The sequence below is a fragment of the Haliotis rufescens genome, unplaced genomic scaffold (genome assembly GCF_023055435.1).
Source record: "Haliotis rufescens isolate VD_foot unplaced genomic scaffold, xgHalRufe1.0.p SCAF_1, whole genome shotgun sequence".
Classification (NCBI taxonomy): domain Eukaryota; kingdom Metazoa; phylum Mollusca; class Gastropoda; order Lepetellida; family Haliotidae; genus Haliotis; species Haliotis rufescens.
In genome coordinates, this window is record NW_025963779.1 from 22,221,246 (window position 1) to 22,238,258 (window position 17,013).

A 17,013-nucleotide genomic window follows, 5' to 3' on the forward strand; every position below is an offset into this window, starting at 1 on the left:
AACAATAACTTGATTCAAGGGGTGATTAAATAAACATTCCGATAAAGAAAATAAACAAACAGTCAAATCAATAGATAGTTAGAGCGAATATGGGCAATAAATAACACCGATAAGCGAGTGCAGGTGAGGGAGTCAAGTGTTTAATAGGATGTGGAAAGACTTTAGTGTTATCTGTCTACTATACCCCAGTGTAGGTACAGATACTCTACCCGGAATCACGATTACTTTATCAAGGGCCTATAAATGTTTTGCTGCTTCCGTTTCCACATTATACAGAATAATACGAGTCAGATTACATTCTTATCTCCTCCCGTTGAAATGTCAATATTTTGACTGTGACAGAAGAGAGGTGATTTACATATTGTGCGATTCATATCGGGTGGAGAGGAATGCGAAATGGTTCTGCACGCATGTTGCATAAAATAGCTTAAAATGCACATAGGAGTGCATATATAGGACACTGTAGGCCAAGTTGGGAGTGGGCTAATTTAATGTACATGTACATCAACAACTGGTTGTTTTTTTCGGCTTCAACGAGGAAAACGAAGAACGCCCATGCCTTGAAGGTATTCATATTTGAGAGACATGGTCACATAAATGATGCTGTGTGTTTACCGGAGCATACTTTCCTCATGGTAATGCATTTGTTTGTGTTTTTCTCTGTTCAAACATAAAACACAATAACTCTGGAATGAATCGATGGGGGTTATACAGTTTGAAGCTATAGCAGATTTTGCATGTTTACTACCTTAAAAGATCAGTGTGAGCAGAGTCGTCCTGCAATTGTGATGCACATAAACCAAATAGGCAATAGTGTGGACATCGTGCAATGTTTGTTTGTTTGTTTGTTGTTTAACGGCTCCCTCAACAATATTCCAGCCAAATGACGGGCGGTCTCTACATAATCGAGTCTGGACAAAACAATCCAGTGATTGACATCATGCGCATTGATCTACGCAAATGAGATACGATGACATGCATCAACCAAGTCAGCGAGCCTGACCACCCGATCCCTTACGACAAGCATAATCGCCTTTTACAGCAAGCATGGGTTACTGAAGACCTATTCTACCCCGAATCTTCACGGGTCTCGTGCAATATAATCGAGTTGTAATGACACGCTGATTTGACAGCTTGGTGACAGCTGTACGACTTTGCAAACTTTTCAAGTTTGCCTTTTTTGTTGGTTGTTGAACGCCGCACTTGGGAATATTCCAGCTATATGACGACGGCCCGTAAATAATGGAGTCTCGATCAGACAATCCACTTATCGATATTGTGAGCATCGATCCACACCGTCGGGGTACGATGGCAACCGAGCCTAACCCTGGTCACCGACTCTGCCCCTAGTCACCGAGTCTATCCCGAGTCACTGAGTCTGACCCTGGCTACCGAGTCTGACCCTGGTTCCCGAGTCTGACCCTGGTTACCGAGTCTGTCCCTTGTCACCGAGTCTATCCCGAGTCACCGAGTCTGATACTGGTTACCGAGTCTGTCCCTAGTCACCGAGTCTGTCGCTAGTCACCGAGTCTGACCCTCGTTACCGAGTCTGTCCCTAGTCACCGAGTCTATCCCGAGTCACTGAGTCTGACCTTGGTTACCGAGTCTGACCCTGGTTACCGAGTCTGCCCCTTGTCACCGAGTCTATCCCGAGTCACCGAGTCTGAACCTGGTTACCGAGTCTGTCCCTAGTCACCGAGTCTGTCGCTAGTCACCGAGTCTGACCCTGGTTACCGAGTCTGTCCCTAGTCACCGAGTCTATCCCGAGTCACCGAGTCTGACCCTGGTTACCGAGTCTGTCCCTAGTCACCGAGTCTGTCGCTAGTCACCGAGTCTGACCCTGGTTACCGAGTCTGTCCCTAGTCACCAAGTCTGTCGCTAGTCACCGAGTCTGACCCTGGTTACCGAGTCTGACCATCCGATCTATTTTGTCGCTTCTTTAGACAAGCAATAGGTGCTGGTGACCCATTCCTGGACGTAACCCCCCTGCCCAAAACTTCCATCACTTCAAGTCTGCATTTATTTATATGTTTGCACCCGTGAAGATCCGGGTCAGAATAGGTCTTCAGCAACCCTTGCTTGCCATAAAAAGCGACTATGCTTGTCGTCAGAGGCGACTAAGGGGATCGCTGACTTGGTTGAAGCATATAATCGTATCCCAATTGCGTATCGATGCTCATGGTGTCAGTCACTGGATGGTCTGGTCCAAATTGGATTATTTACAGACTGCCGTCATAGGGCTGAAATATTGTTGAGAGCGGCGTTAAACAACAAACAAACAAATCATATGTTCGCTATCTGCGGCGGAAAGTACGTCCTTTACAGCATTGCAGCTGACTATGAAATGATTCACACACATAAAGTACAGCTAGAGTTGGTTTGTTTGTCGCTGCACAGTCATCAATACCCCAACTATATAACCGCAGCCCCAACACAGTCGAATCTGCGCCAAACACACTAGTGATTGATAACATGAGCAACATCTTGCCCCGTTGGGGTACGATGACACACCATCAAGCACGTCACCACCCACGCAGTCACCGACAGCATAAATCGACCCCTACACGGTCAGGTTCGTTGTTATAAACATATCGGTGGGGTTCAAACCACCAAACGTGTCCAAATTCCAAAAGGTTCCCACATTAATAATCCCACATCGTGGAGCTCCGTTAACTCGGAAAGGAGCGTCCCAGTTGATATAATCTGGGTTCACGACCGTCCGGATATAGACATCATTGGTACTGAGGATCATTGGTATCCTGGGAGTAAAGGTCCGGAACACTGATGAGGTTTCCTTGTTTATAAGTGGCCAGTCAGTAATGCAATATTGTGTTGATGATGACAGTATGCTTTTTACTGTAGGGTGTATTTAAGGGAATTTGACATATACATTTGCACCTACTATCGCGGGTATTCTGAGGTAGAAGTCGTCCCCTATTTTTCCACGGGAATGTCTGAGGCCCATCCTGATTATTTCTCTCTAAATGAAAATGCCTTTGCATGATTGAGTCATTTGTGTACTTCTCAGAAAAGAAGTGAAAGAACACCCGATGCTTTCATAATGTATTAGTTAATCTGTCCTGGCTTGACTTTCTTTAACTTGTTTTGAGTAGTGTATTTACCTAATGAATTGGTTTGTTATTGTGTTTTACATATCAAAACTATGGTTGTACTGAAGGTGGTGAATTTAACGAATTCAGACGATATTTGATCCTAATAATGAAACTATCTGCTTTCACGTGACACTGAATATGAACGTCCAGCGTTCATTAATGACCTGATCGTTGTTACTAAGTTAATAAAGACAAAAATAAGTTGGAAAACGTGAATCCCGGGTCCATATTTATACCCTACAGAAGGTCTCAGGATTACCAGGGCCAACTATCGACAGGACCCACAAGTTAACCTGCACACCGTGTTCTGACTATTACACGGGCGGGACCTCTAACCTTTCACGTTTGGCGCTCAAATAAATCAATCGAGAGTTTCATTCTTATTGACATAAGAAGGTTAAGCCAGGTTCTAGTTGTAATTATTAAAGGGAGCCTTGGTTGTGTAGACAGGAGATTTGACTCAGAGTTTGAGCTCTTACTTCCAGCGTGTGATTGCTAAGGGTTGAGTCGCGACATGATTAAGCGATTTGAAACGAGTTCTCTGAGCCTGCAGCTTCGGTTGCCAGGCAAGCGTCCGATCTCAACCGACAGCCAACATCACATCCGGGCTCTTATACCCAAAAGCTTTCAGAGCTCCGACAGTTGGACTGTTTTCAAACCGCGTGGCCAGAATCAACAGTTGTCTAAATGTAGTCGTAAATTACAGATGTGTTTGGAAACAACTTGTCATTGGAGCTAACATACCCAAACCACATCAAACACCCGGACTTGCACACCAGATTGTAGCTTCGTCTCGGCTAGCTGATACATGGTGAAGCAGATGGTAACGCGTAGAGGACTTTATGCGTTAATGCTTCATAGCAAGACGCAATGTGAATCGTTTGTATGTAAATGCAATGAAATGACTTGATTCATTTGTCTGCATAATTTAAAAGACAAATAAAGTTCCTTTACGTTCCATTCAAACACAAAGTAAAAATGCACCCTGTGCAGTTTGCAGTCTTAACCACTGACTGCACGTAGTACATGTATGCATCATAACAAGAAGGATACAAGTATTGAGAATAAGCATGCACCATAACATGCAAATCTTATAATATGCATACTGTATATATATATATAAACACAATACATGTATAATGTGCATATCGTACACACAATACATATATAATGTGCCTATTGTACACACAATACATATATACTGTGCATATTGTTCACACGATACATACATAATGTGCATATTGTACCCACAATACATATATAATGTGCATATAGTACACAATACATATATAATGTGCATATTGTACACACGATACATATATAATGTGCATACTGCAGACACACTACATATATAATGTGCATACTGCAGACACACTACATATGTAATAGGCATACTGTACACACGATACATATGTACTATGTACTATGTATAATGTACGATGAGACACACATAGTAAACATTCTCTTTCATAAGGGGGAGAGTTGCGTCCTCTGGGCACGTCAGAAATTTGTGATCGTGGGTTCGAATCCCGGTTCGCCCCGAATATGTTTCTAGGTTTGTCAGCACCATAGCTGTGTTCGTGGTTTCTTCCAAAGTGATAAACGTCTGGGACCTGCATCACTCCGGGCTTTCCTCCCACATTACGCTGCCACGACGTGATGGAAGTGGAGTGTTGTTCAAAGCGGCGTTAAACCAAACTTACTCACTCGCTAACCTATGAGGTACACGTATCCTATCCATGTTGGAACATTTGATACAGTTCCAACAAATGTACACCACGTTCATATGTGAATATACGTGTTTAGCAGGCTATTCGATTTGTGTAAATTTTATATCTCTAATGTGTGTCGACAGGTAAGTATTCAACAGTTGTAGGTTTATAGTTCGGTTTACGGGTATGCATTAGTTGAAGGTCAGTAATATGTATATACAGATAGGCATAGGATATTGTGTGCAGTAGGTATAGGTTCGTAGTATTTATATATGTTCGTGCACACAGATAGGTGCAGAATAAAAGTTTACAATAACAAGGGTTTATATACTGCGTCGAAACGTGTATCAGAAAATGAATGTTTGTACAGTAATTCTTCATTGAGAAAACCTACTAACACGGCACCTGAAGTGGATATTGTTTACCTTGCGTAATACATATATTCTTGTGAAGGACTTTTACGCTGAAATTCGCTGCTGTACACCGGAAGTAAAGATATTAGGTAATAAATACGTTTAGACACTCAAATCAGTTTGACAGGTCCTCAGCAAATGCCTGCAGATGTTTGCACTTCTAAAATGTCAACATGAATTATATATGAGTAGGGGTGAGAGTTCGCATATTTTGGGGTCTGCCGCTTCACTTTAACAGCACTGCGTTCCCAAAATCAATAGCTTGATGTCATCTGGCCATAATAGTAACCTTCATTTATAATCATCGATTACCAGAAATCGCCAGTCATTGATAAGTCAATGCAGAGTACGTTTTACGTGATGTAACCCTTGTTCATTTGACCTCTTTCAAACACAGTCCATGGAGGAACAACGTGACCTTGTTCATACCTACGTATCGGATTCATGAACTGGTAAACACATCATGCCTGTCATCAGCGGGGATTTTTACATATCTAATCATATCCATAAAATGAATGTATTAATCTATAAGGTTCAATTTCACCACTAAGGATTTAGCATGTACTAAGGTTTTCTGTAAGGTTTACGTTCATTGCACTCGTGAAGCAAGAATCCGTTATGGCGCGCACCTGCTCAAATAAAACCAAGCGTGCGGTAGGGTGGGTAGTCTCTCCCTTGCTTGATCAAATGGCTGGAGCCCTCTCCAGTCTTCCATTCTCGTGGTTATTTCTACCCAGATCGTGCGGGAACTGGGAGCCGCGGAATTTGAATGCCGTGGTAATTTATGGTAGTCCCGCTGGATGTCGGTAGAGCAATAGTAAAAGCAAACACCCGGACTAGGCAACTGAGTCATGTGTTGGGGTCTCTGTAGTTGGTCCAATACCGCCTGCAGTTAATAACGCCACATTGCCGCCATGGATCGATGCTTGGCACGGTCAAATTATTCAAAATGTGTTCCGTCTTTTAGCCGGGTTTGTACCTTTCCATGTTAATATATCAAACTAAAACCGCCAACTGCCCGCAACCTCTACACATCGACACGATGTAGCTTTGGTGTTGAAGTAGTGTGTAAATACAGCGTTTCAACCTCCTCGCGTCAGACTGACCCCTCGCCATGTTACAACCCGAGTTAAGAGGTCACCTTGAGGCCTGGTGTAAACAACATAAGACATATGTCGTCCTGCTCGTTGCTATGGTTAGATATATGTGTTGAATCTTCTAAAATTTGTTTGAATAGAACAGTTTATTGGTATTCAAAGCAATTGTCAACATACCGCTCAACTGGAGCGCCTTACTCTGGGACAAAGAGAGTTATAAATCATTACTGTAATGAACTTTAATATGAAGGCATATAACAAAGAGAAACACACACATATATAGTCTATATCACCCAGGACCCTACATATCACAACTCGTATACAAGAAAGATACCACCTATGGTCTAAGGTTAAAATTAGATCAGATAAAAAAGTGTCAACACCTCGGTTTAGATGCAGCTCAAAATCTTTATTTTGCAATTGGTAGGAAGATGCAGCTCACATCTTTATTTTACAATTGGTAGGAAGATGCAGCTCACATCTTTATTTTGCAATAGGTAGGAAGATGCAGCTCACATCTTTATTTTGCAATAGGTAGGAATTGTAGGAAAAACAACATGATTTGTCAGGTTTGTAGGTTGTGTTATGTTGAAGGTGAGAATCAATGTTTTCTTGTTTATCAATTTATGTTCCTAATAATCACCTTTTCATCATTATATTTACACATTATACTTATTATTAAGAGCGGAAGGTCCGGTGTTCGATCCCCGGCCGCGTTATACCCAAAGTCTTTTAAAGTTGGTACCTGTTGTTACCCTTTCTGGCGCTCGGGATAAAACATGGACTGGTCGGCTCGGAGTCAGTATACTGTGTCTGAGTTGGGGTATTCATGTTAAACTGCGGCATGGTATCTCAGTGGGCTAGCAATATATATCGGCAGCCACACACACACACACACACACACACACACACACACACACACACACACACACACACACACACACACACACACACACACACACACACACACACACACACACACACACACACACACACACACACACACATTGATGACTACCTTCCTGCATTTGCACTGCCAGGTGTACATCTTTCAGACAGAAGGAATGAATACACTTAGGTATAGGATCTTTGTAATACTATGAATGAAGAGAGTGTTAACAGGTTGTACATCAGTGTTAATGTGACAAGGTGAATACTGCCCTAGTACTGACATAAACATAGTTTAGTATAGATATTTAACCATTAAGCAACTACCCATGAAGTGAAAACCGTGAATGCATGTACCTGTCCATTAAGAGTTGGAGTAACTACATTTCTTAGAAAAGAATTATTGGTGCCTTGTTTGTACGTGTTCCCTATATAAAGGCGACAAACACCATTTCCAGCATCAAAATAAATCTCAGCCAGAGGCAGAGTTAATTGTTCGATTCCGACCATATCATGAGCATGTGTTTATGAATCATGATGATACTATTTGTTCGCGAAAAGGTGAGCGTATGCTGCCCCACCGGTGGCACCGAACAAAAATGAATTCACTGTATGTGCATTAATCATTCTGAACACACAAACAAAAATGTTAAAATGACCTATTTCGCTGTAACATGTTAAATCTGCTTTGAGTTTATTGCCATTCTCCTTTTTCTGATTCGTGCAGTAACCGACGCTGACTATTATGCTGAAGGTCGGGAATGTGTCAACTGTGGAGCAGTGTCCACACCACTGTGGAGGAGGGATGGCACTGGGCATTACCTGTGCAATGCTTGCGGACTCTACAATAAAATGAATGGCGTCAACAGGCCGCCATTGAAGGCTCCAACAGGCAGGAGAACGGTAAGTCGAAGACCGGAAGAACACACGACAAGATAAAAGGGGAAATGTTTCAGTAATATCAACAGGGTCGCCGCTCCACATGAACTTGTTTGATTTGTCAAGAAAATGTCTCATACAGAGGACCTTCAGAATCATCCTGGCCAGAAGAGATATAATATGTTTCACTCTACCAGCAAAAATGATATGGTATACATTCTAGTGCTAGAACTTTTGTCGTGGCCCTTTGAATGTAAGGTGAAATTATGATTAATTACTTGATATGATCCCAGCAAATTGTCAAGGATGATTTAACTTGAACCATACTGTGATCTAGTAAAGCAGCCTAATATTCAGGCCTTGTGGCTCAGTTCACCACCACAAAACACCAAGTGATCCCGGATACCACGCCCTATGTCTTCTATTGAAACTTAAAAGGTTTTCTTTCTATTCTACAGCCCGACATGGAAGAGGAACGAGAGAAGAAATATGCAGAAATAATATACGAAAAGGTATTATCATACTGACATTCTGTACACTACATGCATTGTCAGACCACAGACCCATACCTTTGTCTCCAAAAAGTTAGTGATAGGTTTGTGTAAATTTGACAATCTCACCCAAGACTATGATTTCATTCAATGCATTTTTTAAACCACCGAGTGACATTAATAGTATTTCCAGCGCCGATGAAACAAAACATACATAATCTTTACCTTGTCCCCTAATCAGGACAGTCGGCCTCTTACTTAGGACACAAGTTTAGATATTGATTTCGTTAGTACTAGTTCTGGCATATCCCAACAGTCGTTAGCTATTCGTTATCCATATATCACATACTCTTTAACGATAATAAGTATTGGTTGGTTGAGATTGTCTAACATAGTAGAAGTTGCCTCCCTTTAAGGTAGTAACAGACAAGGCATTCTCAAGTTGTAAGCTAAGGTTCATATTTACACTGACTTTTATATTTCATACCTTGTGAATTTAATTTCTTTTCCTTTTCATAATGAAGTCGCCCCTCCCTTTCCAGCGCCGCTTGTCACCCGACCTAGAGGAGGAGAGGGACGCTGTGGCTAATATCACTCCCCCAGAGACGGGGGGCGGGCCCATCAAGATGGCGAAGTCCATACTGGTATGTGGCAAAGACACGTTTTCCAACACTGACACGTGTTCGCCCATGTAGTCATCCATAAAAAAAGAAATTACCTATTATCGGATGCTTTAGTCGTCAAAAATATTATTAAAGTCGCGTTTGTTACATGACAATGTTTCAATTTATTAGGCCTGTTTCGATAAAAAAAAAAATTCTCTCTAAACTTCAATAGTCCCCAAACAAATATTCGAAAATGGTGTATTATTTTAGTTCAATAGTGTTTCATTTTATGTTCCATGTGTAATAGTTCTTCAGGTTGAAACTCAGTGTGGTTTGTTTTGTTGCTCGTGGTTCTGTTTATTTCATACGTTCTTTACTTTCTTTCACAGCAACAACAGTCCGGCGGAAACAGACGTATGGGCCTGTCATGTGCAAACTGCGGGACAACAACCACCACCCTATGGCGGAGGAACAGTGAGGGAGAACCCGTGTGCAACGCGTGTGGGTTGTACTACAAGCTACACCAGGTGAGACCTCATCCAGAGTGGTCTCTTCTCATCTGAACTACAGGAAGTTGTTACATCTAGAGTGGTCTCTTCTTATCTGAACTATAAGAAGTTGTTACATCTAAAGTGGTCTCTTCTTATCTGAATTATAGGAAGTTGTTACATCTAAAGTGGTCTCTTCTTATCTGAATTATAGGAAGTTGTTACATCTAAAGTGGTCTCTTCTAATCTGAATTATAGGAAGTTGTTACATCTAGAGTGGTCTCTTCTTATCTGAATTATAGGAAATTGTTACATTAGGGTGACATCTCATCTGAACTACAGGAAGTTGTTACATTAGGGTGACCTCTCTGAACTATAGAAAGTTGTTACATCTAGAATGGTCTCTTCTTATCTGAACTATATGAAATTGTTACATTAGAGTGACCTCTCATCTGAACTATAGGAAGTTGTTACATCTAGAGTGGTCGCTCCTTATCTGAACTATAGGAAGTTGTTACATCTAGAGTGGTCTCTTCTTATCTGAATTATAGGAAGTTGTTACATCTAGAGTGGTCTCTTCTTATCTGAATTATAGGAAATTGTTACATTAGGGTGACATCTCATCTGAACTATAGGAAATTGTTACATTGGAGTGACCTCTCATCTGAACTATAGAAAGTTGTTACATCCAGAGTGATCTCTTCTTATCTCAATTATAGGAAGTTGTTACATTAGGGTGACCTCTCATCTGAACTATAGGAAGTTGTTACTTCCAGAGTGATCTCTTCTTATCTGAATTATAGGAAATTGTTACATTGAAGTGACCTCTCATCTGAACTATATGAAGTTGTTACATTAGAGTGACCTCTTATCTGAACTACAGGAATTTGTTGCATCCAGAGTGATCTCTTCTTATCTGAACTATAGGAAGTTGTTGCATCCAGAGTGATCTCTTCTTACCTGAACTATATGAAGTTGTTACATTAGAGTGACCTCTCATCTGAACTACAGGAATTTGTTACATCCAGAGTGATCTCTTCTTATCTGAACTATAGAAAGATGTAACTCTGTAGCTTAACTGCGGGTACTTGTGAACGAAATTTTCTGCTTCCAAAAACGCAGGAAATATACATTTCTTAATAATACAATTGTTCACTGTATATGCTGGATATTCTGAAAAATATTGCGAGTCCTTAAAATCTTTTGGCTCCGCCTTTCAAAGAAACAATTATACATAGTTAAGCGCTGACTGAAACGCTATTCTGTCTCAAACAAAACTCGATGTCTCTCTTACACTATTAAATGATCGGTTCCTAATTCATGGGTTTGGTTAAGAAATAAATGAACATCTTTGTTATTTGAAAATACTTGCCTTGGACAGGTATATATCTTCTGTATTGCATCCAGGTCAATCGGCCGCTGTCTATGAAGAAAGACGGAATCCAAACAAGAAAGAGGAAACCCAAAACACCTTCTTCTAAATCCAGGACACCTCCCAAGGACTTGCCCATGCACAACCACTCGATTGAGCACTCCCCACCACAGCACATGTCCCACCCCCAGACATCCCTACCCCCAATGTCCTCTCAAGGCCCCTATGACCTCACCCTCAATCGGTCAGAACCGATTCAAAGTAAGCCGCCATATTGGAACTCTGCCGTCATGCCTTCCAACTACTGTGAGATTTCTACTTTCGCTATTTATTTGATCGGACTCAATAGTTTGTTTAAAGTACAAGTGTACATAATCTTATTCTTAACGTTACCTTTGTTTCTCCATAACACCTTTGTACATTAAAAGAAATATATATTCAACAACTCAACTAAGCGTGATGCTAAATATTAAAACATAACAAAATATTGAGTCGGATGCTTTTTTGTTTCTCTGTGCTTTAGTAAAAAATGTACCTGTATGCGATGTGAGCTACTTTTAGATAAACTTTTACACGTTTCTGTATTAATTAAAAAATTTATAGGCAGGTATTGCCTGTATAATTTCAAAATAAATTAGGGAAGTAAACTTGACGATTCCCAGTAGGTCAAGTAACTGATGAGTCATATTGATGCTATCAACTGTTACGTCAATAACATTTTTCTCTAGAACAGTCCCAACTTCAAATTCGTTAACATCCTATTCTTGTGATTCCTATGTAGCAATTCATATTTAAGAAACTTCCATGTACTTTTGCGTTTTTCGCTGTGACTTGTTCTATTCAAGCCTCTTATATATAAGCCTCAATATATAACCTCTTGTATGCAATTGCTTCCACAACTCATCCATAGCCGTTTTGCCATACATATATGCTTGAGTGTTGTCTACGTGCGTTCGGTGTATTCATTAGAATCAGGATTAAATGTACACAATGCAGTGATGACATGAATGACTATCGTTACTGAACAGTGCTAAACCAAGTGAAGTAGGAAACACACCTATGTCCACATCAAAAGTTATAGTGAAACTAAAGACAGGATATCTTCAGCTGACCACGTTATCGTACGTTTAAGGGACCTTACTCCTGGAATTAATCAGCTATATTCCTTTGGGTAAACTGCCTTGGAGAACACTAACACCTTTACTTTCATTCCAGCCTCAGAGATGAAGCCTCTTCCCTCCTACTCGTCTCTGTATTCGCACAACTCGGCAGTACTGGCAGCACTGACTACACCGCCAAATCCCCCAGCTCTCCTCCCAATATCAGCGTTAACACCTTCAGCTCGGAGCCAACATCCCCTTCCTGAAGACGTTGAGAGATCCATGGGCCTTGACCATAACCTAATGCTCAAACATGCCGCGGAGCCCCTGTTCTCCCCCTCGCCACCCAAGGCTGTTCCAGTTAACAGCGGCATTACACCAGAACCGGAAGTTGGTGCGTCATCAATGGGACAATCTGAAATTGTTCAATTAAAACCAGCTTCGGTCGGCCAAACATAGAGGACGGAAAGATACAACGAGAAGATAAGGGAAACAGGGTAGTCATTGTTCTACCCGACTGTTCCTATAAATGCACTGACCTTGACATGCGGCATCCAGAAATGTCAGTGGTCTTTTTAAGGACTTCTTATATCTATTTATATGTATATATGGAAAGACTAAATCATAAGGTTACAACCTTCAGCTCAGCAAACAGAAACTTACCGATGTAAGGAGTGACAAAATAAATACGTACGATAGACAATGGTGTACGAACTATAATGATATGTGAACTCTGATGTTGACCCTGGTTCACTCATGTGATAACGAGAAGTGTCGCAGGGCCTTAGAGTTACCGCTCCTTTTGATGATAACGCCAAATCTTGTCGTGAGGACTGTTGGTGGAACTGCGACAACGTGAAAGAGGCGTTAATTGTTTGGTAACCGTGGACGCCGTGCCAACAATACGCCACTTTGTGTCAAGTGGAACAATGTAACCTCTTTGACTGACAACTCTGTACCAAAGATACCATCATCATGTTTTCTCTGAGAAAGGGTAAATGTTCAATTCATCACTCATACCGCGTGACAGACATCACGTGGCCACAACACTTGTCACCTCCCAATTCACTTGCCATATTAGGTGCTGTGCTTTTAATGATGTAAAATGACATGCATATATTGTTATTGTACTGATTGGCGGATTTATGTTGCTTCTTGTGAATGTCTTCAAAATAATTCCAGTTTTAAGGCGAAGAATGCCCGACATATTAAGTATGTACGTTGTAAATATCATCCTTTAATATCTGATGACGATACTGCGTATAAAATATGTAGGCATCAGTGCCAATAAGACTAACCACTTGGTTGTACCTTCATATTGTCCTAATCAAGATCGATGATCGCTTTGATTCATTGATGTCAAAGTATTATGATTCAGTGCTCATTGTTCATATTCAGGTGATATTTTTACCTGGTGTATACCTATGTTTGAATGCATTTATTGCTACTGTTGGCGTAAATGGGAACTGCTAGAATTTTAGGGGAATATACAATATGTGCCTGCACCACATTCGTCATATGCCACGAAGCATTATGGTATTTGTCTCCTCCGTTCAATGTTGCTGATTTCGTATAATATGAGTGGGACCAACTGAAATCACGAGTTATTACCTTGGTTATGCAAACTGCCATTGGCCTTGTCCTGAATCATGTGGGATATGTTTTTCATCTACTGTCATTACCAATGTTTTCAAAAGAAAAGAGCTATTTTACATCAGTTGCAAATGTTTTATTTTAATGTGTAACTCATAATCGAAAGAACGCACACTGCGATTCATTGCTTTCCAAGGACTAGATGTCCAATGTGATTACGATGAGTCACAAAAGTGAACACATGTGTTCACGACATATCCGTACGTCAGACATACAACTGTTATGAATTCTGACGCAGGGTGGAGGTCGTTCCGAGTCTGCGCCTAGCTAAACATTATCATGTATCTTGTGGATACTGGCACATATAGCTGGCGCAATTAGGGTTACAATGTTTGGATTAACTAATTTTGAGATTTCCAGAAATCTGCAAATAAATAATCCAATTTCTTGACATATGAATATTTGAATGACATATTTTTATCGTCTCATCACAAAAGAAGCGGCAACCTTCTGTAATTTTAATTATGAAACATGTATTTATTTTCTTATTATCAATTAAATTTGCCGAGTTTTCAAGTCAATATTTAGATATGTAATAATGATAATGGACGCTCAATAAGGCCTATAGTAATGTAGGATATCGGCGTTCGACCAATAGTGGCCAGCTAGTTGAAAGATGATTGGCATTCGACTTTTTCTTTTCTTTTTGTCTGATTTCGTATTGTTTGATTCACGGCTGTTTGTCAACGGAATTTGTACTTTACTGACCAGTACAATTGTATCTAAGATCTATGTGTGTATCTGGTACTGACGAATGAGCGCTGGTGTCATGACCGAGTGGTAGGATTCTTCCTTCTATCTTATCTTTAATGTTTCTACTTATTGTGCTGACTTTGTTGATTCAAATCTGATATGTGCCATGCCATACAACTAACGACGTAGGCTACTATTTCCTTTGTTGCTAGTCAGTAAATCGTTTTTTCTTATTTCTGTTTGTGCGTTGACTATTCATATTTGGCTTGTGCTGGGGATTCTAAACTAAAGTTAGCTCTCCTGTCGCATATAGGAAACAACATTTCTCATTTTGTATTCAACAAGGGGACCAGACGAATACATATCAAATGTCATTTGGCTTCAAAAATCGTCTTTCAGTAACCGATATATTGCTGACGTCAAGCAACATCGGTCCATTGGCAGACCAGACAAGAAGGTTTTGGGCCACACAGAATTCATTAATTGTTCGCCGGAATCACCGCCGCCTGTTTCTACTTTCTATTTTCTATGATGTTTTTAATGGCCAAAGTAACATGATCAGGTACAACGTTTCAATCCTTATATCCTCCAATAATTTATGTTTAGATCATCCAACAATACATGATGAAGTCCTCCAACAACCCATGATTAAGTCCCCGACAATCCATGATTAAATCCTCCAACAATCCTTGTTTACATTATCCAACAATCCATGATTTAGTCCCCGACAACCCATGATTAAATCCTCCAACAATCCTTGTTTAAATTATCCAACAATCCATGATTAAGTCCCCGACAACCCATGATTAAATCCTCCAACAACCAATGATTAAGTCCCCGACAATCCATGATTAAATCCTCCAACAATCCATGATTAAATCCTCCAACAAGCCATGATTAAATCCTCCAACAACCTATGATTAAGTCCCCGACAACCCATGATTAAATCCTCCAACAACCAATGATTAAGTCCCCGACAATCCATGATTAAATCCTTCAACATTCCTTGTTCAAATCCTTCAACAATCCATGATTAAATCCTACAACAATCCACGTTAAAATCAATCCATACTATCAATCCTCCAACAATCCATGGTTACCATGACACCCCATCCCAACGCACCCTCATCCCCACCCCAACAATCCATGATTGAATACTTCATCTATCCAAGACAAACTCCTCCTACAATCCATGATAGAATTCCTCCAAAAATAAATACACACTGAAACTCCGGTATCCGAGTTATTTTGTTCCCAGTAAAATGGCATCAACAAAAGTAGGTCTGGATTAACGAACCAATGTTGCTGCGTAATATCCCATTGACATATCTTGTCGATTCGGGAAACCTGGGTTTTTGGAATACCAGGATCCGGACTGACGAGATTTCACTGTACGTTTATGCAAGTCATTTCCATATATAAAATTGGATCTTATTTGCACAGTTAAATGTCTCTATGCTTATTTATAAATCAATGCCCGTAAGCTCCTAATATTTCTCCTTTCGTCCGACGAGCAAACAGTGAGTTTGCTGTGGCCTTCAGCAAAAGTATTGATGTTGTAAATCTCAGTTGTGATTGAACAATTTGCCTCACTAGAAGTAGCCTTCAAGCTTGCCAGTCGAAATTTCCATGCCTTACAAACGAGATGTTTATACAAATGTAGTTTCACCATATCATTGAAATAAACTTGTCTACAAAATGTCATGTATTGTATGTTGTGAACATATTAGGTTGTATATTTGCCTTGTTTCACCATGTCAGAGACGAAGCAATATTTCCATATTGTTCTTATTTCAATGTTATGAAACATACATACAAATATATTTTTAAAACAATCCAAACAGGACACAAGATAAAGGGACTTAAACCGAAATGGCTTTTTTATGACATCGTTTCAGATGATTAATTCCGTAAATATATAGAAGCGAAATATACTTAAAAGGGTTTTTTTCTCTCTCATACGGAGGCCTTAAAATATTAGAATTTGGGTCACACAAACCCGAGGTTGACGGAATGAGCATCATCCTAGGCCGTCGTGGTATGGGGATGCACAATGAGTGCCACTGTAACCATCCGACCCTCCTGCGGCCCGGAATCTCTATGGAGAATCCCCGATGTAGATCAGAAGGGACAAATATCTTCGGCACCAAGGCTTTCCAACTTCCTGTTATTGGCCATCAACGCACATTGCATCTCATACTTGATATTTGTCCAAACACACCAGGGATTCAGGGGTAGTGTACGTCCCCAGTCGAAAGCCGAATACAATGAGACATGACTGATGAATCGGTCTGGGCCAGTCTTGATTATTCACACAATTCGAAGGTCCAGGAATTCTGGGACATTGGTTTGAACCTTGTTGCTGGTCGATGTGACTTGGCCGATGACGTCATCGCAATCCCCACTGGTTTGGACCATGCCGACGTTGTTTGCAATGGAATTTCTATTTAAGACTGCATTGTACTAAAAAACAAACGTTCATAAATTTTATTAAGCAAATAAACATCAC

At 40.5% G+C, this 17,013-nt stretch overlaps 1 protein-coding gene across 8 annotated transcripts in view; it reads left to right on the forward strand.

Annotated features, from left to right (window-relative positions):
* The window catches only part of LOC124114587 (GATA-binding factor 2-like), a 45,527-nt gene extending 29,321 nt beyond the window's left edge, over positions 1-16,206 (forward strand). For 6 of the 8 annotated variants that reach the window (XM_046475223.2, XM_046475225.2, XM_046475222.2 and 3 more), the window contains exons 3-8: positions 7,951-8,126; positions 8,561-8,614; positions 9,118-9,237; positions 9,588-9,725; positions 11,094-11,364; positions 12,274-16,206. In XM_046475223.2, coding sequence (XP_046331179.1) covers positions 7,951-8,126; positions 8,561-8,614; positions 9,118-9,237; positions 9,588-9,725; positions 11,094-11,364; positions 12,274-12,617 — 1,103 coding nt within the window. In that variant the 3' untranslated portion in view covers positions 12,618-16,206. The remainder of the gene's footprint in view (positions 1-7,950; positions 8,127-8,560; positions 8,615-9,117; positions 9,238-9,587; positions 9,726-11,093; positions 11,365-12,273) is intronic. The other 2 variants (XM_046475227.2, XM_046475226.2) reach the window with 2 other exon arrangements.
* Positions 16,207-17,013: the final 807 nt, after the last annotated feature.